Here is a 26,885-nt window from a genome sequence, read left to right as displayed (position 1 = left end):
CTGGTTGGGTGGCTGATGGGCTCAGTGACGAGACCCTTGTCATCTCTTGCAGATTGCCCAAGAACCCCATCATGAACTCCCCCATAGTGAGCGTGTCCGTGTTCAGCAACCACACCTTTGTCCAGGGCACTCTGGACACACCCCTGGTGCTGGAGTTCCGCCTGCTGGAGACAGCCAACCGGAGCAAGCCCCTCTGTGTCCAGTGGAATCATTCCAGCCAGTAAGTGCCCAGCCTGTCTGCGCCGTGCTCCAGCCCAAGAGTCTCACTAGCCCCAAGGCCATTCACTGCTGCTGCTTTCAAGGGGCTTAGTAAAAGAAACTGGAGACGTTAACTAGTTCCCTGACTTTTCTGAACCGTCCTTGCTGCTGTGTGCTGGGGCGAAGCTCTGTCACATAGCCCCCTTGCTAGGGCAGAGGTGGGGATCACCAGGGAGGGTGGAACTGGCCCGCCAAGGTGCTGCCTTCTGGCACATTGCACTGTCCTTACTGCTGAGGGCAGGTCACCAACTTCAGGCAGCATTGAGTAGATTCTTCAACATCCAAACATGGACATATCCTGTTACATCCTGCCACCTTAGGAGGAGTAGAGAACCTGTCTAGGCAGCCAAAGAACCTCTGAGCAGGCTGATGCTCCTCACCTATGCACCCCCGGACCTCCCAAGGCCTGACAGGAGATGTGATTTTGAAGGCCTATTCCTTTGAGATTGCTCTGTGTTCTCTTGCGGCTGCAGGACTGATCCCTCCGGCTTCTGGACAGCAAGGGACTGTGATCTCGTGTTCAGAAACACCACGCATGTGCGCTGCCAGTGTTCCCAGTTTGGCACCTTTGGGGTGCTGATGGATAGCTCCCACCGAGAGGTAACCCTAGCTCTGCAGAGGTGGGAGGGAAGGGAGGAATGAGCGGGAAGGCTGGTGGGAGGGGAGGCCGGAACCACAAGTGGTGAAAACCAGAACAAGAGGATGTATTTCCATGAGGTTGTGCTGGGCACACCATGGACAAGTAGCAGAATGGAGCAGCCCCTGATGGGATGGTGACCATGATCTAAACGCACCAGAATATTCAGGGTAGAACTCTGGGTTACACAGGTGCAGACAGTGCCCACTGCAGAAATGTAGCAGAAAATCCCAGGCTGTTTCTCCCATCTAATTCCCAGCTAGAGGGAGAGACCTTTGAAGCCAACACATGCTCATGCTTTCTTGCCTGATTCTGCCTTTTGTCTTTGGTTTCATCTGCAGCAGCTGGAGGGTGACCTGGAGACCCTGGCCATTGTCACCTATTCCTTGGTGTCTCTTTCTCTCGTGGCCTTGCTGCTGACCTTCTCCTTCCTGACATGTCTGAAAGGCCTCAAGTCCAACACCCGGGGCATCCACTCCAACATATGTGTCACCCTCTTTTTCTCCGAGCTGCTCTTCCTCTTGGGAATCAACCGCACTGAAAATCAGGTAAGGGGAGGAGGAAACAGTCCTAAGTGCAACTAGGTGGGATGGCATCATAGAATCATAGAATATCAGAGTTGAAAGGTCCTCAGGAGGTCATCTAGTCCAACCCCCTGCTCAAAGCAGGACCGATTCCCAACTAAATCATCCCAGACAGGGCTTCCTCAAGCCTGACCTTAAAAACCTCTAAGGAAGGAGATTCCACCTCCCTAGGTAACCCATGCCAGTGCTTCACCACCCTCCTAGTGAAATTTTTTTTCCTAATATCCAACCTAAACCTCCCCCACTGCAACTTGAGACCATTACTCCTTGTTCTGTCATCTGGTTCCACTGAGAACAGTCTAAACCCATCCTCTTTGGAACCCCCTTTCAGGTAGTTGAAAGCAGCTATCAAATCCCCCCTCATTCTTCTCTTCTGCAGACTAAACAATCCCAGTTCCCTCAGCCTCTCCTCATAAGTCATGTGCTCCAGCCCCCTAATCATTTTTGTTGCCCTCTGCTGGACTCTTTCCAATTTTTCCACATCCTTCTTGTTGTGGGGCCCAAAACTGGACACAGTACTCCAGACTGGACACAGTACTCCAGTCATCAGATGGGGAGACCTAGAGGGTAGAAAGGAGGCCCAGGAGAACAGAACTGTTGGGTGAACGCAGCAGGAGTGTAAATGCTTTGCTAGTTTAGTCTCCAGTGTTTCATATTAGACCTAGTTTCAATAATGGCCCTGTGAGTATTGCATAAAGCAACCTGAGCACTGGAATCATCCTGCAGGACGCAACCTCCCAGGTTCATAGGGATGCATAGGGGAAGAGTGGGAGATTCCCCCAGGGAGGAATCTTCCCCCTAAATTCTCTTTTCGATGTAATCCAATCTTTTCTTTCTACGTTTCATACCACGCTCCTCACCATGGAATCCCAGCCCCTTTTAGGGCCCTGGCACCAGCCATAGCGTTAGGTTGTGGTGCCAACTCTCAGGCACAGGGCAGTTGGTTGCAACTTAGGACAGGCTGTTGCTAATCAGGAGAGGCCCATGTCTGATGGGATGATGAGCTCTCATTCCTGGAGGCTGTAGTGCATCCAGCTCAGAAATGAGATGACTACTGGAGAGTCTCCTGTAGCACCAATGGAGCAGCTCCTGGATCTGAGCTAGGTCGTTGGTTCAAGCCCCAGAAGTGACAGAGTGTTCCCCACATCCCTGAAGAACAGAAGGCATCACTCAACCACCTACCCAATGGATAGCGACATGTGTGTCGGAGAGGGACATGAGCAGGGTTATGAGGCTGCTTGATTTGAATGTGGGCTCTTTGGGGTGGGTCGTTCCAGGGTTTATTACTGACTGTGGACCCAGACTTCTAGCTCCTTTCTAGGAGGTTGGGAATCAGCAGCTTAGGTCAGGGGCATGCAGCAGAGGTACAGGATCCCACAAGCCAGCTCCCTGCCGTGTGTAGAGCAGAATGGGGATGTCAGAAATGCTCTGGGACTGACTCTGCTGCAGCAAGGGAGATTGCCAGGCAAGGGAGGGCCTTTCCCCTTCCCCAGCTGGAGGGGCTGTCCACTCTTTGAGTGGTGATTTGCTCCTTTCAGTTCCTCTGCACTGTGATTGCCATCCTGCTGCACTACTTCTTCCTCTCCACCTTCGCCTGGCTCTTCGTGCAGGGCCTCCACATCTATCGCATGCAGACCGAAGCCCGCAACATCAACTTCGGAGCCATGAGGTTCTATTATGCCATTGGCTGGGGGGTGCCTGCCATCATCACCGGTAGGTACCGCACACTGGGCAAAGATGCTTGGGAAGACAGGTTCCCGCTCTGAGGGAGGGAGGAAATGGATAACGCTTGCTACAACATGGAAACTGCTCGGCCTTGGGCGATGCCAAAGGCATTGGCCTCAGAAACCCCCTTTGGTCAATGCCAGCTGCTGAAGGAACAGTGCATGGGCCTCAGAACTTGTCTCCTTTCTGATTCCATGAGCATTGTCCAGCCTGAGTGTTTGGTGGGGGAACGGGTGTGGAGGGGATGTATGTGCATGTCTGTGGGCATCCATATTTGCCACTGTGTGTGTGTTTGTGCTGTATGGGTCTAGCCAGGAGCAACACCGCCAACAGATTCTAGAGCAGGGGTAGGCAACCTATGGCACGGGTGCCAAAGGCGGCCCGCGAGCTGATTTTCAGTGGCACTCACACTGCCCAGGTCCTGGCCACCAGTCCAGGGGGGCTCTGCATTTTAATTTTAATTTAAATGAAGCTTCTTAAACATTTTAAAAACCTTATTTACTTTACATACAATAATAGTTTAGTTATATATTATAGACTTATAGAAATAGACCTTCTAAAAACGTTAAAATGTATGACTGGCACGCGAAACCTTAAATCAGAGTGAATAAATGAAGACTCGGCACAGCACTTCTGTAAGGTTGCTGATCCCTGTTCTAGACCATGGAGATACAGTCTGTGAGCTACAATATGGTGCAGGAGTTATCTAGACACAAGGCAGTGATGAAGACACTATGCATTTATACCACTCCTAGTGTTTGACGTGGTAGATACCACAGCAGAGGGTGTGCTGTAGTTTTCTGGTGTGAAATGTCTGTGGGGTTTAGAGGCCAGGGTCTCACTCTTTCAGAAGAACCTACAAGGTTTCTCACCCTTTCTGGCCTGATGGCCATGAAGCTCCTGCCCTTCTAGAATTCATAGCATGAGATGCAAATGTTCTTTGGCAATTCATCTCGATCCATTTCCCAAGGTTCATCACCACTGGGGGCATGTGTTCTTGGCAGCAAATGCCCTGCTGTGAGGCTCTGCTGAGATGGACATCTCGAGGCATAGGACACAGACCTCACAAAGCGGGAGAGACAGCTTAGCCATTGCTAGATATTTCCATTGCTATGGCAACTTGGCCAGAGGCACTGGCAGGAACCGAGGGGAAGGAGGAGCACTGGACGGGGAGTAAGTAGACATGGGTTCTGTCCCTGGTTCTGCCCCAGCTCTCTGTTGTGGCCTGGGGCAAGTCATTTCTTCCCTATACTGCAGTCTTCCCCATCTGTAAATGAGGACAATGATACTGCTCTCCAAGGAGCATTTTGAGGCTGCATTGACCAATGTTTGGTCTCTGCTTTGAGATCCTCTGGTGGAAGAGGCCATAGTGGAAGTGCAAAGTGACCCCACTGTCTCCTAGGTGGCTGTGTCATGGAATTGACCTTTCCCTTTTCTCCCCTCAGGACTGGCTGTTGGCTTGGACCCAGAGGGCTATGGGAATCCAGATTTCTGCTGGATTTCTATCCACGATAAGCTGGTCTGGAGCTTTGCAGGCCCCATTACTGTCGTCATTGTGGTAAACTCCTCTCGTGTTTATATCGTGTCCCGGCCCACCCCCCCATGGTCTCCCCTTCTTTGCACTCCATGTGTTTGCTGCCCTTGCCTTCTGCTTACCTTCCCCTGGTTTCTGATGCCTCTTCCTCTTCTCATTGCTTTCCCTCCTCCATTTATATTTTCTCCATCCCTTGAGCTTTGCTCCTTTCTCCTGTGCTCTCTCCCCCCCCCCCCGGGGCTTCCTTTCTTGTCACATGTCACCAAGCCCAGGCGGAAGTATGTAGCCCAGAGAAGTGGGGCTTGTGTAGAGCAGACGGAGGAGGAGGTGGACGAGCCTGGGTCTGCACAGAGTTCAGCTTCCCAAGTACAGGAGCTTGTGGAGGCACATGATCGAGATGGCAGGACTGGAGAGAGAGAGAGAACCTCCGTGTAGGAGCAGCAGAGCAGCTTCTAACCACTCTCTGTGCTTTCAGATGAATGGGGTGATGTTCCTGCTGGTGGCCAAGATGTCATGTTCCCCAGGTCAGAAGGAGACCAAGAAGAAATCGGTTCTGTGAGTATTGATTGGCCAGGATCCCAGAGGAGGGTCTGCTGCTCTGATCCCTGGCACAAGTATCTGAACTTCTCTCCCTTCCCCACAAGCCATCCCCTTCTCCATCCCCGTCAAAATCTGCCTGGCCTCCCTGTTACCCGGATTCAGCCTTGAAGTCGCTTTCCACCACTGCTTCTGTTGCCAATATCAGTCGCTTCTCTAACGTCCGTCCTTTCCTCTTATCCCCACTCCCACAGCCTCTTCCTGTCAGGCCCCCACATCTCACCTTATTCCTCTCCAGTCCGTCCATCTGCTGAAAGGTGCTTCCTCTCCCACTGCTCTGCCCATGTAAGTCCCCTGCTCAAACCCTATCACTGGCTCCCCATCAGCTGCCATTTCCATTCCTGCTTCCTGTCCTTGTATCCAGGGCTCCGTTCCAGCCTCCATCTCTGTGCTTGTTTCTCTGTCTCCCCATCTTGCTGCCTACGCTCTTCCCAGCCCTCCTAAATGCCCCTTTTGCATCTTCTCCGCTCGTGCCTTCACTGCTTTCTTCCAAGCCATCCCTTGAGCCTCCCCTGAGCCCAAATGGTCACCCTGGGGATACCGTGTCTGAACCGTCCTGTCTGTCTCATCCAGAAGAGAAGCTCCTTGGGGCTGGGGCTTCCTACGTGCTTTGTCAGTGCTCAGCTTGTAGGGATCTGTCCAGACTGGGTGTGGGCCCACGAGCTGGAGACGTGCTGCAGGGAGTGTATTGTCCCACTGTGGTGCTGGCACGCGGAGTGGGGAGCTGGTGGCTCAGGACAGGAGTGTACCTCCCCTCTGTCTCTGTCTCTGAGTGATAGACTGTAGATTAACAAGAGATTCTAACCTCTGCGTCCCTGTCTCTGTGTGTGTGTGTGTGTATCTGTCTGCCTGTCTCTCTCTCTCTCCAGCATGACGCTGCGAAGCTCCTTTGTTCTGCTTCTAGTTATTAGCACTACCTGGCTCTTTGGCCTCTTGGCTGTCAACAACAGTGTCCTGGCTTTCCACTACCTCCACACTGTCCTCTGCAGTCTCCAGGTAACTCTCCATCCAGCCTGCCCGTCGGGAGGCCAAGCAGGAGCTCTGCCCCTCCCCTCGGGAGCATCTCTCACTGGTGCCTTTGGACAAGGAGCAGTGATGGGAAAATGTAAACAATGGAAAGGCAGGTTAAAGGGAAACAAGACAGACAAGAGGAGCGCAGGAAAGATGGGAAACAGTGAGCTGGGGTCTGGTGGCACCCACTCCGCACCGTTCACCTGTGCTTCCTCCAGCTCCCCCATGAGACCCTCTCCAGCTCCCCTGTGCTCGGCTCCATGGTCCAGCCCGGCCCTGGAGCCTTCCTGGAGCTCCCCCGCTCTCCAGCTCCCCTGTGCTCGGCTCCATGGTCCAGCCCGGCCCTGGAGCCTTCCTGGAGCTCCCCCGCTCTCCAGCTCCCCTGTGCTCAGCTCTGTGGACCAGCCCGGCCCTGTAGCCTTCCTGGAGCTCCCCTGCTCTCCAGCTCCCCTGTGCTCAGCTCTGTGGCCCAGCCCGGCCCTGTAGCCTTCCTGGAGCTCCCCCGCTCTCCAGCTCCCCTGTGCTCGGCTCCATGGTCCAGCCCGGCCCTGGAGCCTTCCTGGAGCTCCCCCGCTCTCCAGCTCCCCTGTGCTCGGCTCCATGGCCCAGCCCGGCCCTGGAGCTCTCCAGCTCCCCTGTGCTCGGCTCCATGGCCCAGCCCAGCCCTGCAGCCTTCCTGGAGCTCCCCCGCTCCCCAGCTCCCCTGTGCTTGGCTCCATGGCCCAGCCCGGCCCTGGAGCCTTCCTAGAGCTCCCCTGCTCTCCAGCTCCCCCATGCATTCCTCCCCAGCTCAGACCTGCCTTGCAGTACTACAGCAGCTCCCATGTTTTATTCTTTCCACTTCAAGCACTGCTGTACACTGAGCTTTTACTCAGCAAGCAGGTTTATCTTAGGAAAGCAACACAAAACAGATTCTTCCAAACATCTCAAATCCCCACCAGCTTATGGGCTCTGCCACTCACACACATGTGCGCATGCACACACTGACACACCTGCTGATGGTCTCTGTCACTCACACACATGTGTATGTGCACACACTGACACACCTGCTGATGGGCTCTGCCACTCACGTGCATGTGCGTGTGCACACACTGACACACCTGCTGATGGGCTCTGTCACTCACACGCATGTGCATGCACACACACACTAACACACCTGCTGATGGGCTTGCTCTCTCATGTGCACACACACACACTAGCTGTTCATGCCTCTCTGGTATGTATGGCACAGAGACAAGCTGAGGTTGGTGCACACTTCAAACACATGGCAGACACTAACCCCTCAGCACCTCGAGCTTCCCCCTGGCCAGTCACCCTGTGGGTTTGGCACTCAAGAGCTGTCCCACCGAGCCTCCCTTCGTTAGAAGCATTACACAGACAGAGGTGTTCCCTTAGAGCAGCTGCCCTCCAGCAGTGACTGTGCCCTTCCGTTCTGTCACTCTCCTTCTCTGCTCACTAATCCGCCAGACATTCTGGCTGCCTTTAGCTAAAGCCCTGTGCTGCCCTGGAGCTCCTGATTTCAGGCCCCCTCCTGCTGCTCTGCTCACTCATGAACTGACTGCTCCCTCTAGTGGTCATTGTCCGTGTTCGCCTGCTAATTCTGTAGCCTAGCTCAGTGGTTTTCAACCTTTTTTTATTTGTGGACCCCTAAAAAATTTCGAATGGAGGTGAGGACCCCTTTGGAAATCTGACAGTCTGTGAACCCCCAGGGGTCTGCAGACCACAGGTTGAAAGCCCCTGTTCTGTGTTAATGACCACCTTTCGTGGACCCCTTAGACATAGGGAGGGGAGGGATAGCTCAGTGGTTTGAGCATTGGCCTGCTAAACTCAGGGTTGTGAGTTCAATCCTTGAGGGGGCCATTTGGGGATTGGTCCTGCTTTGAGCAGGGGGTTGGATTACATGATCTCTTGAGGTCCCTTCCAACCCTAATAATCTATGATTCTATGATAGGCTAAAACCACTGCTGTAGAGGAACAGAGACCCACTGCACCAAGAAGAGACTTCAGTTGTAAGCCCAAATGAGTTGGTTATTATGATTTAATGATACCCCTTCTGAGGCAGCCCTGCTCTGGGACATCATGGGACAATAATGACCATCTTCAGAGGAGTTTTCTGCTGTCGTAAAATGGATCGGCAAAGAGTTGGGCCTATGTTTGAAGTGGATGCACAAGGGCTGCTGGGAACTGCACGCAGGGGAAAGCTAACAGCCACCAGCACCCACTGTCTGAGCTACCCCTTCCCCCATCCTAAGCTTTCTCTGGATAGCCAGTTATCCCCCACCACCTCCAAAGCCAAGGCCTTGCTGTCACTGTGACCCCAGTGGGCATGGAACCGCTGTCATGTGCCTTCAGACTGCTCCCTCATCACTGTGCGCACAGCACAGCATCAGAGCTGCCCAGACAACCCCAGTTTCAGTTTTCCTCTTCCACTTACCCCATCCCCCTTGAGCAGCCTCTCTCCCCATCCATGCCACTGGGCCCAGGAGCTTGCAGCGAGCAGGCCCCCCTTGTAAGTCTCTGGTGGCCCAGAGAGCAGCGAGACCAATCTTGGGAGGCCAAGCTCCTAGCACTGAGTCATTGTGCTGGCTGGAGCCTATTCATGTTAGTAACTGTCTGTGGCCCAAAGCTCTGTCAGTCTCCAGCAATTGTACCCCAGAGCAGACACGCTGGTTCCTGGGGGAAGACACTGGTTCAACCACTGCTGGGCCTCATGCGTCAGGTGGGATAGCATGGCAGGCACTGTTCCCCTCCCCTTCCCCCAGAGTCCTACGATGAATTTGGCCAGCAGGAAGCACTCTCCAAGGGGCAGCCGCTTGTCCCTTCCTCTTCTAGAGGCTAATGGAGTCAGGAGTCTGGTGAGCACAGAAATGCCTCCGCTCTGTGGCCCTGCTGCCCTGTCAGGGGTCTAGATGCAGCACTCTGCGCTATGCTGGAGGCCCGGGTGCAGTGTGAACGTGACTGACTGAAACGCAAGTAGCTGGATGCAGGGCCAGGCAGTGCGATCGAGGAGAGCTGACTGACTCCGTTAGCACACTCCCGAATGGCCAAAGCACTGCCCCGTTGCCAGGAAGAGTGGAAGTGTGGGCTCCCGGCTGTGCTGAGTGCTCCCCTGCCCTCCCCACTCAGGCTCACAGCCTCTCTTCCCCTCCCTCACAGGGCCTGGCCGTGTTGGTTCTGTTCTGCGTCCTGAATGAAGAGGTGCAGGAGGCCTGGAAACTGGCCTGTCTTGGCAAGAAGAGTCAGGGCGAGGAGGCAGCTAGATCTGCGCAGGTGGGTATGGAAGAGCACTGCCCCAGTGAGCGAGCCCAAAGACAAGCGCCTTCTCCGTCCCTGAGCCTGCACTCTGCCTGGGAGGGAATCCCTCCCTGGGCCCACCCTCCCCACCGAGCATGCAGGTTAACTGGTCCTTGCTGTCCTGCTCCAGAAGGTCAGTGGGAAAGACCTCAGCCAGACAGCCACCCCGTGGCCAGGTCCTCGCCCCACAGCCCATGTCTGAATTCATGTACTGTCATGTCCCTGGGAACTCCGTGCCCCACGGGGAGGCTGGTGGGACCCTCACCAGTGAAGGAAGAGAACCCCTTTGCAGTGCCTGAGGCTGGAAACTCCTGAACGGACATAGGCCACCCCCGGCCTTTACAGTGTTGGGCTGGGCAGGGAGAGAATCTCGAGCCCCAGCTGCTGCAGAGTCTTCCTAACAAATTCTCCACGTGTCTCTTCATCGCCAGGGCCCCAACGCCTATAATAACACGGCCCTGTTTGAGGAGAGCGGTCTCATTCGCATCACCCTGGGGGCCTCCACCATCTCCTCAGTCAGCAGCGTGCGCTCAGCCCGCACCCATTCCAGCCAGAGGGGCTACCTCAGGTAGGAAACAGCCAGAGGGGGAGGCTGGCCCACATGGCCACAGCTGAGAAATTACAGACGTGGAGCGGGATGGGAGTGGGGCCCACCATGGAATGGGGAGGGCATTGCCTTCTTCTGGAGATGCAGGTGTTACCTCTTGGCCCTTCTGGACCATTGCTACCTATGCCTCCTCTGCTATGACCTTCAATCCTGAGTCGTCACACTCAGCTCTGCTGGCTTGCATCACTCCTGACCCACCACAGACCCCCGCTGCTCCAGTCCTGAGCTCTCCACAGCTCTGCTGGTGCCCCCCACGCCTGACCCATAACGGGCCTGCCTGCTGCTCCAGTCCTGAGCTCTCCACAGCTCTGCCCGTGCCCCCCACACCTGACCCATAATGGGCCTGCCTGCTGCTCCAGTCCTGAACTCTCCACAGCTCTGCCGGTGCCCCCCACGCCTGACCCATAACGGGCCTGCCTGCTGCTCCAGTCCTGAACTCTCCACAGCTCTGCCCGTGCCCCCCACGCCTGACCCATAACGGGCCTGCCTGCTGCTCCAGTCCTGAGCTCTCCACAGCTCTGCCGGTGCCCCCCACGCCTGACCCATAACGGGCCTGCCTGCTGCTCCAGTCCTGAACTCTCCACAGCTCTGCCAGTGCCCCCCACACCTGACCCATAACGGGCCTGCCTGCTGCTCCAGTCCTGAGCTCTCCACAGCTCTGCTGGTACCCCCCACGCCTGACCCATAACGGGCCTGCCTGCTGCTCCAGTCCTGAGCTCTCCACAGCTCTGCCGGTGCCCCCCACGCCTGACCCATAACGGGCCTGCCTGCTGCTCCAGTCCTGAGCTCTCCACAGCTCTGCTGGTGCCCCCTGCTACTCCAGTCCTGAGCTCTCCACAGCTCTGCCGGTGCCCCCTGCTACTCCAGTCCTGAGCTCTCCACAGCTCTGCCGGTGCCCCCTGCTGCTCCAGTCCTGAGCTCTCCACAGCTCTGCCCGTGCCCCCCACTCCTGACCCATAACGGGCCTGCCTGCTGCTCCAGTCCTGAGCTCTCCACAGCTCTGCTGGTGCCCCCCACACCTGACCCATAACGGGCCTGCCTGCTGCTCCAGTCCTGAGCTCTCCACAGCTCTGCCCGTGCCCCCCACGCCTGACCCATAACGGGCCTGTCTGCTGCTCCAGTCCTGAGCTCTCCACAGCTCTGCCGGTGCCCCCCACGCCTGACCCATAACGGGCCTGCCTGCTGCTCCAGTCCTGAACTCTCCACAGCTCTGCCGGTGCCCCCCACGCCTGACCCATAACGGGCCTGCCTGCTGCTCCAGTCCTGAGCTCTCCACAGCTCTGCCGGTGCCCCCCACGCCTGACCCATAACGGGCCTGCCTGCTGCTCCAGTCCTGAGCTCTTCACAGCTCTGCTGGTGCCCCCCACGCCTGACCCATAACGGGCCTGCCTGCTGCTCCAGTTCTGAGCTCTCCACAGCTCTGCCGGTGCCCCCTGCTACTCCAGTCCTGAGCTCTCCATAGCTCTGCCAATGCCCCCCACTCCTGCCCTGCAGCATTCCTTGCTGTTCCAGTCCCTTCCCTGCCCTGTCCCAGGGCTCTGCCCATGTGTTGACCTCTCTGCCAGGCACAGATATGATATGGGAGGTGAGAGGAGAGCCCTCCGTTACCCCAGGACAGGGACAGATGCTGCCAGGTGAGGAATTGGGGTCTGAGCGTTTTTGCCGTGTGTGTTTCAGAGAGAATGTGATGGCTCGTCAGGGCTCAGCTCTGGATCACAGCCTGCTTGGTCATACCGGCCCCACGGACCTCGATGTGGCCATGTTTCACCGTGATGCAGGGGGAGGTAAGGCTGAGACCCAGCCAGCTCACCCCTGGGACCTGCCCGTGGACGTGAGAAGGCTCAGTGCCGCCTAGAAGCTGCCCTAGCAAGTGGCATTTCCCACATTAGTGAGCAGCCTTTGAGGTGATAGTTTCTTGCTGCACCTTTGCACACTGAGCACCTGCCACTCCCAGCAGCGTCACTCCGACTCCTGAGTATGCTCAGCCTGGGGGGGAGGAAGGAGTGCCCAGTGCCCCCTTGGGCCAATTAGTTTTCCAGGGTGAAAACAACAGCACAGGCCCCCTCCGGGGGCTGGGGCCCTGGCCTGGCCTGGGAATGTCCAAACATGGGGTCTGTGTTTTGTGCCAGAGGAGTGCTAGACTGGGGGATATAACCCCGGGACGCTAGCAGGCAAAACCCAGAAACCAAGATCCCTTCCCTCCCTGCCCTGCTCAAAAGCCATCCGATTGCCCCCATCCCCACCGCTTCCACCCTGCGTGTGCCCTGACAGACCAAGACTCTGACTCAGACAGTGACCTCTCCCTGGATGAGGAGCGCAGCCTTTCCATCCCGTCGTCGGAGAGCGAGGAGAACGTACGCCTCCGAGGCCGGTTCCAGCGCCAGTTCAAACGGGCAGCGCACAGCGAGCGGCTCCTCACCAACCCCACCAGCACCACTCCCAAAGGCAAGTACCATGCAAGAGCCCTGCCACAGGCCGGGGGCCCGCCTGGGAGCCATCGTGGCTGCCTGGGGCTAAGCAGCTTGGGAGGGAGGGAGCATGGGGAGACCAAGCTGAACGTCTCCTCCCACAGGGCATGTTTCTGATGTAGCTGCTGTCTGATGTGATGCAAGGCCTCCCAAAGGCAAAGCGCTGCTTGGGAGGTCCTGGGAGCAGTCCCTGCTGGCAGGGAGAGGTTAGTACCACCGGGAGATGTGGTGACTCCAGCAGAGGCAGGGAAAGCGCCTCATCCCTCCCATCTGCCGGTTCTGCTCCTGCAAGCCCCACAGCACGTTACTGGTGGTCAAGCAGCCCTTGGGACCTTATCCCAGTGAGTGTCATAGCAGGCCCTGCTCTGTTCACAGCTGGGAATAACTCTGATTCCTCTCCCCCCACCCCGATATGTTGCACTGTTCTTCTCCAGATGTGGATGGCAATGACCTGATGTCCTATTGGCCAGCACTGGGCGAATGTGAGGTTCACCCCTGCTCTCTGCAGAAATGGGGGTCTGAGCGGAAGCTGGGCTTTGACATCAACAAGGATGCTGCCAACAACAACCAGCCAGACCTGGCCCTGACCAGCGGGGATGAGAACTCCCTCACCCAGACCCAGCGCCAGAGGAAAGGTAACTAGCCTCAGAGCAGCCAGCCTAGTGCTCCCTGGGTGGACACATATCCAGCTGCCAGCCAGCAGAGTGTCCCACTGGCTGCACCCCCAGAGTCTCCCCATGCCCCTGCCTGGCACGCCCAGCATCTCCCTGACAGTGTGCTAGGCTGGCCATCCACCCGTAGTCAGAAAGTGAGGCTAGAGCCTGTCGGAGAGAGAGAACGTGTAAGGAATAGAGACAAGGGGGAAATTTCCCTTGGCTGAACTGGAGCTATAACTTCCCCTACGTGTTGCCGAGGGACGGAATGGGAGGTGGTCTTGGTAATGTCCCCTCTGCTGCTTTAAGCCAAGAGTGCCGCACTCTTACAGGCAAGCCACTGACAGGAGTGGCTTCTCCTCATGTCTAGTAGACTGGGACATGCGTCCATTGTGGAGGTGAGGTGGTGCTGGGCCACAGGGTGTTGTGATCTTGAAAGCTTTGCAACATGCAAACACAGGTGGCAGTTTCCTCCATCCTGGGGTGATCTTGGGGAGGGGCAGGGCCACCCAAGCCGAGTTCTTTGTCCTTGCTTTCTTGCAGATAGTGAGGAGAGTTGTTTGCACTGTCACGGAGATTCTCTTCACTTTCTACTTTGTTTCTGTCTGCACAGGGATTTTGAAGAATCGCCTCCAGTACCCTCCAGCTCTGCAAGGCTTACCATCCGTTGGCAGAATGACCAACGAGCTTTCCTGGTACAAAACATCCACCCTGGGTCACAGGGCTGTTCCTGCTGCCTCTTATGGCAGAATCTATTCTGGTGCAGGTAGCCTCTCTCAGCCAGCTAGCCGGTACTCTTCCCGGGAGCAACTCGACATGCTGATGAGAAGGCAGATGTCCAGAGAACAGCTGAGCAGGAACGACGCTGGGGAATACTTGGAAGCTGTACGCAGCAGGCATGGGTCCAGGGAGGAACTGGACACCATTCTCAACAGGCCTGGATCAAGGGAACAATTGGACACTATCCCTAGTAGGCATGGGTCTAGAGAACATCTGGAAAATATACCCAGCAGGCATGCGTCTAGAGAAGACTTAGATACATTAGCTTCTAAGCCTGATCAGAAAGATCATGGGAATACACTACCCAGGAAGCAGGGTTCTAGAGACCATCTAGATACTTTACCCAGTCGATTTGGGTCAAGAGAACTACTAGACTGTGGGCCAGTCAGAGAGGTCTCTAGAGAGTGGCTCAACACTTTGCCTAACAGGCAAGTATCTAGAGATCGAATGGACACTTTACTAAGTCGAGACATTTCTCGAGAACAATTGGACCTGCTTTCAGGAAGACAGCCTTCCAGGGACCAGCTAGTATTAGCTAGACAAACTTCAAGAGAGCAGTTGGACTTTTTATCCAGACGATCTAATTCCAGAGAGCATCTGGATACAGTGCCTAGTAGGCATCCATCACGGGAAAATCTGGAGTTTCTTTCTAGAAGACTGCCATCCAGAGAAAATCTAGAACCACTTTCTAGAAGGCTTCCTTCTAGAGAAAATCTAGAACCTCTGTCTAGGAGACAGCCTTCTAGGGAAAATCTGGAAGCAATCCCTAGCCGACATCCTTCCACTGAGCAATTAGATATCCTTTCTTCCATCCTTGCTTCTTTTAATTCTTCTGTCCTGTCCTCTGTGCAATCCTCCAGTACTCCCTCTGGCCCACAGACCACAGCAACTCCTTCTGCTGTGCAGACTTCCTCAACGCCCTCTGTGCTGTGCCCGTCACCACCTCTCTCTGCTACATCCCACAGTATCTCTGAGCTGTCGCCAGATTCAGAGTAAGTATTTCTCCTTCTCCAGGGCAGCTTTCGGGTCAGTCCAGGCCATGCTGTGAGATAGCCAGAGGATAGTTTGCATCTTCTAGCCACTTAGTTACCAAACAAACGAAAGAGCAACCGGGTATTACCATCTGGAGTATGGGATCTGAAAGCACAAAGCCTCCTGGCGAAATGGGATCAACTCCCATAGGATGAAACTAGGCCCTAAAAGTACTTACTGGTTGTGACACGCTGTAGGACACTGTCACACCGGTACAATGGGTGGAAGTGCTAACATCTCTAAAGGGGCAGCTGTCCCACGGGGTGCCCCTATGCTCCTCTGGGGCTCAGCATCCGTCCCGGCGCACCTGCTGGGTGCTGACGGAGGGGAAGTGGCTCTGAGCTATGCTTTTTAGAATGCATGGCAGGGTACAGATCTGTCTGTTGCCTTCAGCTGTACATGGCACAGGCACTTGGATGAATAGGTATGGCCAAGGGAAAAGATCTGTATTCTGTTTCTTATATGTGCCTGGCCTGGCCATTTTTCTGGGAGCCACAGCCAGACCCTGCCCTCATCATTAACATTATTTATTGCACCAGGAGGTGAGCATGATGCTTTCCCAAGCCCCTGGCCAAGCAGGGAGAGCCCAGGGAGTGTCACTTGGGCCTGGGTAGTAAGGCACCAGAGGCTACATTTGTTAATTTTGTTTCCTTTTCCCTGAGAAGAATAACGAGAAGTGAAGGTCATTCCTGAGGGGCCCGAGCTGCGGCAAGAGCGAAGGAAGAAGCAGGGATGATCGCCTGGCCAGACACTTTCAGCAGAGGTTTGGAGTCCCTGGGTGCCAGGCGCCTACAAGAAAAGAACTGATGATGGTGGTCAGAGGCCCAAATCTACCTCGCCCTCCCCACCCATTGGTTCTGGAGAACTCATGGAGGGGAGAGTTAGGCAAACCATCTCTGGGAGGAAGGGGTCTCAGGTACCTCTGCACCAGAATGGAGCTGCACTGACCAATCGCCTGCTCAACAGGGCAACCCCAGAGGTGGGGAGAAGTACTACACCGTGAGCAAACCCAGGCTGGTGCCGCTGGTTACATATCAAAAGCAAACAGACCGAAATCTTCCTTTCTGAACCATTTCTACACTGTGTGTGTGTGTGTGTGTGTGAGAGAGAGAGAGAGAGAGAGAGTGGGGTGGGGGTGGCCACAGGAGATGGGGCCGGGGAGGGTTTTATACATTTTGTATCTTTGTAATCAGAGAGAAGAGAATTTCTATGGTTATTTTTACGGAATGTTCTGTTCCCGTTGCTGTGATGCTGACAGTGTTTGTCTTGACAGTGAGTCCCAGCTGTGACTAGAGGGGCTGCTGCTGGCCTTTCCACAGTGGGGCTGTGCGTGTGGAAGCCCAGAGCCCAGGGAGCGGCTTTCTCCAGGCTTCCCTTTGTGTTGTGTCCTGACCTGCAGTACTCCCTGCTATTCTGGCCCCGGTGCCTCCACAGCCCTGCCAACACCCCTGTCCTGCTGCTCCCAGGGCCAGTCCCACTCTCTCCCAGCAGCCTGGATTTTCTAGTCCTGCATATGCTGTAGCTCATCAATGCGTTTCAGTTCTCAGGAGGAGTCTCCTACTGTCTGAGTGCTGAGCAGAGGCTGCCAATTGTGCCCAGCTGGACTGAGGTTTTGTGCTGGGTAGAAGCCCATGCTTGTGTTAGAGCTGTGTTGTGTCACACAGCCATTGCTCGAAATGGGCAGAGTGGGAAAGCCTGCTGAGTTCGTAGGGTTAGAACACAGGAAGGCAAAGCTGATCTGTGAGAGCTCCTGCCGAGTGAAACAAGCCTCTGAGAAGCCTTACAAAGGCACCTACGCTCTGGGCCTCTCCCTGAGTGTCCATCTCCAAAGGCCCGAGTCCCCAGTGGGCCCCTCTCAGCAGGGAGGATGGAGGAGAACACTGATTTTTTTTAGCCACCATCACGTGTGCAGTGTCCTCTTTTTTTCCTAATATTGACTGGAGCAAACCCCACCCTCCTCACGTCCCCAGGAGCCTCAGAGTTACAGATTGGCTCAGGGAGAGAGGCTAGACAGCGCTCTCCATGGGAGCTAGACCTGGGTGCTCTGCAGGGGAGTGGGGAGATTTCTCCTGTGCTGTCTCCAAGAGTGGGCAATTCCCCAAGTCCCAGGTTAGCACCAAGTGGCCCAAGGGGAGGAGCTCTGAGATGGTCCCAGCCAGCCAGGGAGCATGGCTGGAGGGCACTGGTCAGGGCACCATTGTTGCAATAGAGGAGCAGCCTCTTATCTCCATTTTACACGTCAGTCCCTAGCACACAGGAGCCAGCATCTCCCTTGGCCTGTACTGCAGGCTGCACTTCCGTCGGGCACAGATTCCAGTAATAGGGTCGTAGTGAGCCTATACCCAGGCGGCTCCATGTGCATGTCCACACATGTGCACCCAGTGATGAGCTGCTAAAATCTTAACAACCGGTTCCCTATAAAAAGTTCTGATTTAAGGGGGGGGAACAGGGGAGGGGCCGGGGCAGAAGGAGACATACTTGTGGGGCTGGGGGCCCCTGCAGGGCCTGGGGCAAATTGCCCCACTTGCCCCCCCAGCAGCCCTAGAGCTTGCAGCCCCCTCCCCGCTTACCTTGCTGGCAACTCAAAGCAGCAGGATGACTCCGGAGCTCAGCTGAGCTGCCCAGGTGATGCCGGCGGCTGGCCATGCTGCAGCTGGAGGGAAGCGGGGGAAGGGCCGGGGGAGCTTCAGCCTCCCGAGCTGGGAATCCTGGGAGCAACAGGATGGTCAGGCCCGCGGACTGGAGTTCTTTGCCCACTCCCTGGCCCTTTAACAACCGGTTCTCCACGGAGGTCTAATTTTAGCAACCAGTTCTTGGGAACCTGTGGGAACCGGCTCCAGCCCACCACTGTGTGCACCCCTCCCTGCCATCCCAACGCTCCCCTGGCAGCAGTGAGAGCTGCCCTGTCTGCTGCAAAGGCCCGCAGCTCAGAATGGCCTGAATGTCGAGAGGGAGAGGGAAGCTGTTTTCAACACACTGTAGTTTGACATTTAAGCCACCCTGATGGCTTATCCTTCCTCCCCACATCAAAGGGGCTGGGGACTTTGATTATCCCAAGGAGTCCCTCATGAGCCCTGTCATTTTATAGGCTGGATTTTTGCTTATTGAACCCGACATGAAAATGGAAGTAAAAGAAAGTTTGCCAACCCCCCCAGCCCTCTTTAACTGGTGTATTGCTGCTGTTTTCCCCAGAGGCACAGGCATTACCTCCCCCTGCCATGGGTGACAGTCTGTGCCTGGCTATACCCTCTCAACCACCAATGCAGTCCATTTTGATTGTCAAAAGCAATGTGTTTACTAAAGTGAGCGTGGGGTGTTATCTGTCTCTCTCTCCAGGCTGCAGCCCTCAGTGGCCTCGTGTGTCTTGCTCTGGTTATCACCCACTTACAGAGTAATGACACCCTATTTACTGCCTTATTACCATAGAACACTTTAGCGCAATGTTGACTCAAATTATGTAATGTTTACACAAGGAAAGTTTTTCCAGTGATTGTGCAAACAGGATGGAAGGTGGTTTGCATCCTCTGAGATCTGGCCGCCCTGGCACTGCCCATGCCACCACCAGCAGGAGCCTTGGAAATGTTAATGGTGATTAAAAACTGTATTCTCAAATACATGCCACAGTTGGCAGCTAGTGCAAAGGGCCTTGTGACCTTCCAGCCTGCAGCCTGAGCGAAGTGTGCGCAGGAGGACGAGAACCTCTGCCGTGGAAGCAATTGATCAGAGCTGCCTCGTGGCCCGGGTCTGACGTGAGCAAGGCCCTTTAGGAGTGGCGGAAACTCCCCGCACCCGCCCAGGTTGTACTGCCCACTGCAGCATTGCAGCTCACGTTTTCACTCACCTCGACTGGCCGTGGAGACCAGGGCAGCGTGCTGCAGTCCCCCCAGAGATGGGCGGGTGGGCAAGAGGGTTACACACCTACTTGTTTACAGAAATGAAGCTCTAACGTGCAGTGGAGCAGAAAGCACAGGCCATGATATTGGCCTTCTGTCTTGAAAGAGCAGGTTCTGACAACGCTGGGGAATGCAGACTCCCCATCTGTGCTGGTCACCCTGTGGCGCCTTCTCAGCGCCATGTTCCTTTCAGGAACGATCTTGTTTACACTGTTTTTTCAGGCTGTATATAACCAGGACCTAGAGCTCTGTTTGTTACACTGATTTCTACAACTGCATCTTTCTTCAAATGCTGTTTGTACCTTCCATCCTGTTGTGAGTCCATGGGGATCTGGGCTACTTCTTATCACCAAAAAGCTGGCTGGGTTGGCTTGTAATTGGGTTTTGAATGGAACGCGATTTTCTGTGGAATTGTTTTTCTGGAGGGGGTTGGTTGGATGAATGGTTTGTTTACACTCAAGGAGCATTAGTTCAATGAGGGACGGCTGTGGGAGATCACAACCCTGTGTTCAGGAGAGGCAGGTGCCAATATAGCTCTGGGCTGGAGCTAGCTGATATGGGTGGGGCAGGTTGATTCTGAGACCATAGCCATTAACCCTTAGAATGCTGCTGCTTTTCAGCCGGCCACCTAGGGTGGAGGGCTACATCGGCACCCCCCCGAAAGCTCCCTAGGAAACATCCATGCAGAGCTCTCCACGCGGGCTGCACTGCTGAGTGAACGAACACAGCCCCCATCTTCAGCCCTGTCCAACACTAGCCAGCTTGCGACTTCGGGGAGGAGGGCAGCATCCTGCTCAAGCCCACAGGTGCCTCCCTCCGACTCTTTGTAGACGACAGCAATTCACACAACTGCCAAATGGTGAGCTAGTGACATGTGCCAAAAAAAAAAGAGAGCAGCAATGATATTAGCCTTGTGCCAGGCCTTGCTGGCCTTTCCCGTGCCACTACAACCTGCTGCCTTGCAGCTGAGAATGTTCTGGGGAGGGGAGACCCCCCTCCATCTTTGGAAGCTGTGCTTAGCTAGTGACCCTGCGGATTGTACTGTTGTGGCCTCGGCTGCGGAGCGCATCCTCTGGTGGGTTGGTTGTCTCCTCTCCTTTGCCCAGTTTGTTGGCAGGGAGTGGAGAGGCCCACGGGCCGTGTAAAATTGTACCATGAAAGCCCCAGATTTGAAAATAAAATTCTATAAAACAGTCCTAGGCTCCCTCCTGTGTCTCACTCTGCTCCGGGGTTCAGTTCGTTCCGTCACTATAGCCATCTACAGCACAGAAGCCCAGCGCGCTGTACGGACTGTCCACAACGCATCGGGCGTGGAGGGCGGAGGTCAGCAGGAACACAGCATGCTGCACACTGGAGGGGCAGGAAGGGGAAGATTTAAGCAAGGGTGCGGGTGGGAAAGCCTAGCTCTGGAGACGTGCCCCAGGCTCTTAATAACCGTGCAGAGGAGATGGCCACATAGGGTTGAAGGTCTGACCCAAAAGACCCATGTACCATACAGTGCATAGACCTCAGCTAATCTCCCTGGGGAGCGGGGGGGGCTGAGCTGCCACTGACCAGCTGGCATAGAGTCTGGGCCTTCCCACCACTCCAGCTGTCCCACTTAAAAGGGCACCATGCAAAAGAAGGGTGGGTGGGAGCAAGAGAGCTTCTGAGTCCACCTGTGAGTGGGAGGGGATGAGACAGACAGGGAGATGTGCAGACACTGGTGTGTGAAAAGGGGAAAATGGGGGGCACTGGGAGTAGGAGATGTTTGGAGTAATAGCTAAGAGCCCAGCAGTTAATTAGAAAGCTGACACTGCAGCCTCCTACAGTGCTAGAGACATATAAACTCCTACAGTCCAGTGGGCCCATCCAGACCCCACAGCCAGACAGCCCAGCACCATAGCAGAGGACAGACTCCAAGCTAAAGTTGGTAGGCAGCCCAGCCCCCTTGTGACATTAATTCAACTGCAGGAGCAGGGCAGGCACTCCCCAAAACTCCCCCACCCAGCTCCCTAGTGCCAAGGCACACAGCCCGTGAATCATCATTTGGAAGCCTTAAGTCAGCAGAACAGTCCTTGGCTGGGCAGGGATCCTGCAGGCAGGACGTGTTGCCAGCAAGCTGGGGGACAATTCCCCCTTTTCATGGGGCACTCAAGCTGGGTGGGTGCGTGAGATGTGGGCCAATAGGCTTTTATCCCTACAGCAAGCGCAGGCTCCTTGTAACGACCAGCCCTGCACAGCCATGTGGGAGCTATGTGGTTCCAACACCGCCAGACCTGTAGTTGGAGAATAGCTTCTCCCTGCACAAGGACAGGTGGCCACAGAGACCCAGGGAAGCCTCCCTTCAGTTTTCTCTTTTCTAGGTCTCCTCATTTGTTGTTTTAGTGCATGTGGAAGGGAGGGCCGACAGCACTGGCCAGGCCAGGACTGCCTGAGCAGGCTCTGCACTGCTGTGCTTGCCCCAACCCCCATCCAGCTCAGCCACTGCCCCAGGCTCCTGACCCGCAGCCCTCCGCTACTCCACTCCTCGGCCCTCCACACAGCCCTGCCCAGGCCCCTTTAGCCTGACCTGCAGCACAGAGCCTCCTGGCACTGCGAGGGTCTGCTCTGGGGTGCAGGGCCCATACCAGTAAGGGAGGCTCGGTGTATGACTGTGGGCCAATTCCCCCACCTGGCTATTTGTGCCGCCACGTCCCCCGGAACCAAGGGGTGTAAAATGCTCCTCTGAGCGGGCAGCATTTTGCACTCACAAGGCCCTGCTGTGAGCGACTCCAGCAGCCGCTAGCCTGAGGGAGCCTCAGGAGTTGAACACATTTGTAGTGACGAGTGGGTACAAACAGGGCCGGTGCAACCATTTAGGCGACGTAGGCGGTCGCCTAGGGCGCTAGGATTTGGGGGGCGCCATTTTCTTCGGCAGCGACCGCAGCGACCGGATCTTCAGCCGCCCCGGTTGCCGCCGGCATTTAGGCGGAGGGAGCTGGGGCAGGGGAGCGCGGGGAGGGCCGCCTGCAGCAAGTAAGGGGGGGGGGGCCAGCACGCAGGGGAACTCCCCGCCCCAGCTCACCCCTGCCCCGCCTCCTCCCCGAGCACACTGTGGCCGCCTCACTTCTCCCGCCTCCCAGTCTTGCAACGCCTAAGCGGAGGGGGAGCTGCCGCGGGGGTGGGGGCGTGCCTCAGGGCGGGGGCGCGAGGGGGAGGGGAGGGCGCAAGGTGGAAGTTTCGCCTAGGGCGCGGAACATCCTTGCACCGGCCCTGGGTACAAATAATATTGGATGGTTCAAAGCGGCAGCGTCTCAAAAACCAAGGGGTCAGCTCTGTGCCAGGGGAGCAGCACCGTTGCTAAGCCACAGTCCACTGATAGCAGGAGATCGATAAGTGCTCACAAGCTAGAGATCATGCCTGAGCCCTGTCCGACAGTCCCTCCCTCTCCTGCCAGCGCTCCTACACAAGATCCTGTTCTCCAAGGGATAGGAGAAAGAGAAGGGCCAGGAGAAAGCCATGAAATTGAGCGCAAAGGTTATGGTAGATCGCCACTAGATTAGACACCTGCCTCTCCTTTATTACTGAAAAAAGGGCCTTTCCCAGAGCACCCTTTGCCAGGTTTGGCTAGCTGGGGTTTGAGTCTTCACTCCACGCTGTGTTGCAGCATCAGGAGTAACCCCAGTGAAGCCAGCAGTTACCCCAGGTACAATCTGTGTAGTGGGGAGGAGAATTAGGCCCACTGGGCCAATTTAAACAATTTCTAAGAGCTGTGATCTCTAAATTCCTTACTAAGTTATCCGGGTTCTGAGCTCCCGTCCCCCAAGACCTCCTCATGTCTTTCAGTCCAGCCCTGCAGCCCTCTGCTTAGGCCCTGGCAAGGGTGACCCGTCCCCTTTAAAAGAAGCAGGCCCAGCGCCCCTGTGCCAGAGCAGGTGCTCCCAGTTGGGCCAATAAAGATGGCAGGGCAGCACCTGGGCCTACTAAGGAGGCTCAGCAAGTGAGGTACTTCCTGGGGGAAGGCTGAAGGCAGGTGATGAGTAGAGGGGTGGGCTGTGATCTCCCCAAGGTGGAGAGCCAGGGCTAGAGAGGGTTGAAGGCAGTACAGGGCCTGCTGAGCCAGCGCTGGAGAGGGAAGTAACAGGGGGGAGAAAGGGGTTTCCATGCTGAGCTAGCAGCCTGCTGAGAGCCAGGGGGTGGGGCAGAGCTAGGCCAGGCCTACTGTCTGGCCTGCCTGGGGTGGGAGGTTAATGGAACAGGGGCAGTGCTGGAAGCTCCCCTGGTGAGGATGAACTCCCAGCTGAAAGGGCTGGGGTGGCTGTCCTGGCAGGGCAGGAGGGGACAGAAGAGCAGCCCAGATGTGGAAGCTGCCTGAGTGTCATCCATGCTTTGCTTGCTGACTCCATGACAGGACTGCATGCCCTGGGGGTGAGACATGGACTATGTTATGGAACTCCTGGATAGGGTGACCAGGTGTCTGGGTTTTTACCAGAACCCCTGGTCGAAAAGGGATCTCGGTGTCTGCTGACCAAACCATCGACTGTCCGGTTGGCAGCGCTGTGCAGTGGGGCTGGCAGGCTCCCTGCTAGCCGCCGTGCTGCGTGGTTCCCAGGAAGCAGCCGGTATGTTTGTCCCCCCTCTGGCTCCTACGCCTAGGTCAAGGGTGAGGAACCTACAGCCTGTGGACCAGATCCGGCCCATGATTAATTTTATCTGGCTTGTGGGGCCCCTGTGGGGAGCAGATGCCCTGACTCTTTCCCCCCCCCCCCCCGTGGGGGCAGGAGCCACAAGTGCCAACTCACCCTGTTTTTTTTCTGTGGGTCAATGGCCTGTGACAGAAAAAAAAGGTTCCCTTCCCCAGAGCTGGCACCCTCAGCGAGAGCTGTCACTTTCCCCCCACCATGCACCCCTGGCCCAACCCAGAGCCCCCTCCCACACTCCAAACCCTTTGGTCCCAGCCCATTGCCCCCTCCTGCACCCCGAATCCTTCATCCCTGGCCCCACACCAGAGCCCTCACCCCCCTACACATCCCAAATGCCTGCCCCAGCCTGAGCCCTGAACCTTTCATTTATGACCCCACCCTGGAACCTGCACCCCCAGCCCAGAGCCCTCACCCCTTCTCGCATCCCAACCCACTGCCTCAGCCTGGAGCCCCCTCCCGCACCCTGAACTCTTCATTTCTGGCCCCACCCTAAAGCCTGCACCCCCAGTGGAAAATAAGTGAGTGAGTGAGGGTGGGGAGAGCTAGCGACAGAGGGAGGAGAGATGGTGTGAGCAGGGGTGGGGCCTCAGGGCAGGGGTGAGGCAAGGGTGTTCGGTTTTGTGTGGTCAGTAAAAAGTTGGCCACCCTACTCCTGGATGGAGGATTTGCACTAGGGTTAGTGATACACTGGCCCTGAAGTTCAGTGAAAGGAGACGGGGGAGAGATGGGGATAGTGATGAGGGAGGGCGTAGCAGTGGGGATGTGCGACAGAATGAGGAAAGTGAGACAGGGAGGGGCAATAAAAAGGCTGTAAATGGCCCTGAGCTGCTACCTGTGGCAGTGCTTTTATAGCTTTATGGGGACTGGAACAGCTCCGGTACAGTCCCCGATAAGGGAAGGAATGAGCAGTGCTGCTCAGTGGGAGGAGCTGCAGCAACAGGGCATAGGGGCCATCCCAGCATGTCCAGACAGCCAGGCGGGACCCTCCTGGGGAAGGTGCTGCCAGAGACTAGCTGGCCTAGGGACACACCCACCTGGCACAGAGGCTATAGCAGTGAGCATCTGGTTGGTTGGGACAGGCTGCACCAGCTGATGGGGCCTCTGGAAGACCAGGGGTTTTATGGCCTTTGGGACATGCGTGTTTGAGAGCAGCCCATGGGCCCTGGAGAGAGAGGGGTGGACTCTGCAAAGCGCAGGATGCTGGAACATGCTGCCCCGTCAGCCCCACCCCATGGACCAGCCACTGATGGACCTGGGCTTTACACCTTGCTCTCCAGCAGAATTCCTACAGGGTGTTGTGTGCAAATGTTTCAGCTCCATCTTCCTGGCAAAGCATTGCTGGCCTGTCACTGCAACTGCTCTGGGATGCCCATGGGACTGGGTACCTCGTGCATGGGGAGCACTCACAAACATGCTAGTATGAGTTAGCAGTAAATATTATGATTGCACTGCACAAAGCCCATGCAGAGAATGGGTCCCATTGTGCAGGGTACTGTACAAAGATCTGTCTGTCTCCTAGCCCCCATTGCCAAGAAGGCATTAAAACTCCCTAGAGAAAACACACCCTACGTGTGCCTGACACTTTCTCTGTGCACATACCCAGGAAGCACAAGCATCTGTGGTACTTTCACCTCCTGTGAACATCCTTGCAAATCAACTCTTTACTGGTGCGAGTGTTCCCCTGAGAGTGACTGAAAGGGCCCAGATACCAGCAAGGGACTATGCTGACTTGATTTGACCAAATGCTCTTGAACAGCTGTTGGAAACATTCAGCTGGCTCTACCCGAACACCACGCTGATGGGCACAGTGCAGTCAGAGATGCTGTGGGCGCTAGCATTGCTAGGCGGGTGATATTCCTAAGCTCCTGGTGCTAAGGGATGCACCAGCTGATCACCCACAGCCAGCTTAGGAAATGCACCAACCTGATCTTGTGGCTGATACTTGAAAGACAAGTATCCCAAATGCTGCTCTAAGAGGGAGTGGGGCTGGAGAAGAAGCTGTAGGTAGCCCTGGGTGTCAGACAATAGATATTCTGGTAGGAGAGGTTTGGTCCAGCTGGAGAATACAGTCAGTGAAGATGAGTGAGGAGGTGACTGTTCTTTAGAGAAATTGTCTTTGTGCTTCAGCCCATGTGGAGAGGCCAAACAGAGGCAGAACTACCCCGTGCAGTGTGGTATTTCTGATAGTGCCTGGAGAGAGCGTGCGTGTTGTGACCATGAGCATCTCTCTTGGCAGAAGGAGATGGTCTCGAGCAGGTGCTCTGCCACCAGAGAAGGCAAGAGGAGTGCAGGAGAGGCTTCCTGGACAGGACAAGTCTCTTGAAATGGCACACGCTCTGGATTGGAGATGAGCTTGTTTTGGCGCTAGATGCTGCAGGATCTAGAACCCACCCTAGCTTCGGTGGCTATGTGGTCATGCTGCCCTCTAGCAGAAATGGTGAGAGGAAGAAAGCAGGATAACCACGCAAGTGTCTGCACCATGGGAACTGGTTACACTGGGTTTTCTAACCACAGGTTGTTTCACCTGAGGATGGGTCCTGCTGAGACCAGGCAGCTCTGAGCCCCATCCATGAGCACTGGGGTCATTTCATTCAGTGTCCCATATCCATTCACTTGCTGCGTCCTATCCTATGTAGGCTGCATGCCCTTGGGGGCAGGGATGGTTTGGGGACCTGTGTCTGTGAGTGGCCCAGCGCCTAATTAGAGTGCTTTTTGTTTTCCACTAATGCTGGGTGAGTCACGCAGGTGGAGGGCTGGCTATGACTCAGCAATGCTAGACTGAAACCTTACCCAACCCCTTCCCACCCCAGGGAGCTGGAAGATGTGAAAGGTTGAGTTGAACTCAGGGAGCCTCACAGGGAACTTTGGAACAAGATAAGGGAACTCCTTGCTCTGAGCTCATGTACTCAGTGAGTGCACACAGAATAGGCCACTAGGTACAGCTGTCCCTGTAGAACACTCTGGTAAGCACCCACCTTTGCCAGTGGGCATTGCCCTAAGAACTCAGTGGCCTATGGGAGCACCGAGGCTGTAGGCAAGGGTGTTATAGGACCATCCAAGGTTACTCCTGCTGAGCCAGGGATGTCTGTGGCACTGAGGATCTGGCATTCTGGAGTGCTGGGAGATCAAGGGGTCTGGCAGTGAAAGA

At 55.8% G+C, this 26,885-nt stretch overlaps 1 protein-coding gene across 6 annotated transcripts in view; it reads left to right on the top strand.

The window, feature by feature from the left end:
* The window catches only part of CELSR3 (cadherin EGF LAG seven-pass G-type receptor 3), a 70,459-nt gene extending 52,842 nt beyond the window's left edge, over positions 1–17,617 (top strand). For 2 of the 6 annotated variants that reach the window (XM_045023257.1, XM_045023260.1), the window contains 14 exons: positions 53–220; positions 732–858; positions 1,237–1,443; positions 3,018–3,192; positions 4,650–4,762; positions 5,214–5,293; positions 6,205–6,331; positions 9,503–9,616; positions 10,072–10,208; positions 11,925–12,031; positions 12,519–12,692; positions 13,150–13,350; positions 13,982–15,140; positions 15,846–17,617. In XM_045023257.1, coding sequence (XP_044879192.1) covers positions 53–220; positions 732–858; positions 1,237–1,443; positions 3,018–3,192; positions 4,650–4,762; positions 5,214–5,293; positions 6,205–6,331; positions 9,503–9,616; positions 10,072–10,208; positions 11,925–12,031; positions 12,519–12,692; positions 13,150–13,350; positions 13,982–15,140; positions 15,846–15,873 — 2,917 coding nt within the window. In that variant the 3' untranslated portion in view covers positions 15,874–17,617. Of the gene's footprint in view, positions 1–52; positions 221–731; positions 859–1,236; positions 1,444–3,017; positions 3,193–4,174; positions 4,357–4,649; positions 4,763–5,213; positions 5,294–6,204; positions 6,332–8,297; positions 9,617–10,071; positions 10,209–11,924; positions 12,032–12,518; positions 12,693–13,149; positions 13,351–13,981 lie in introns of those variants that run through there. The other 4 variants (XM_045023258.1, XR_006580950.1, XR_006580951.1 and 1 more) reach the window with 4 other exon arrangements.
* The last annotated feature ends 9,268 nt before the right edge of the window (positions 17,618–26,885 follow it).

Source organism: Mauremys mutica, chromosome 7 (assembly GCF_020497125.1).
Source record: "Mauremys mutica isolate MM-2020 ecotype Southern chromosome 7, ASM2049712v1, whole genome shotgun sequence".
Lineage (NCBI taxonomy): Eukaryota > Metazoa > Chordata > Testudines > Geoemydidae > Mauremys > Mauremys mutica.
The sequence above is the reverse complement of the archived record's forward strand: the minus strand, read 5'-3'. Positions and strand labels throughout refer to the sequence as shown.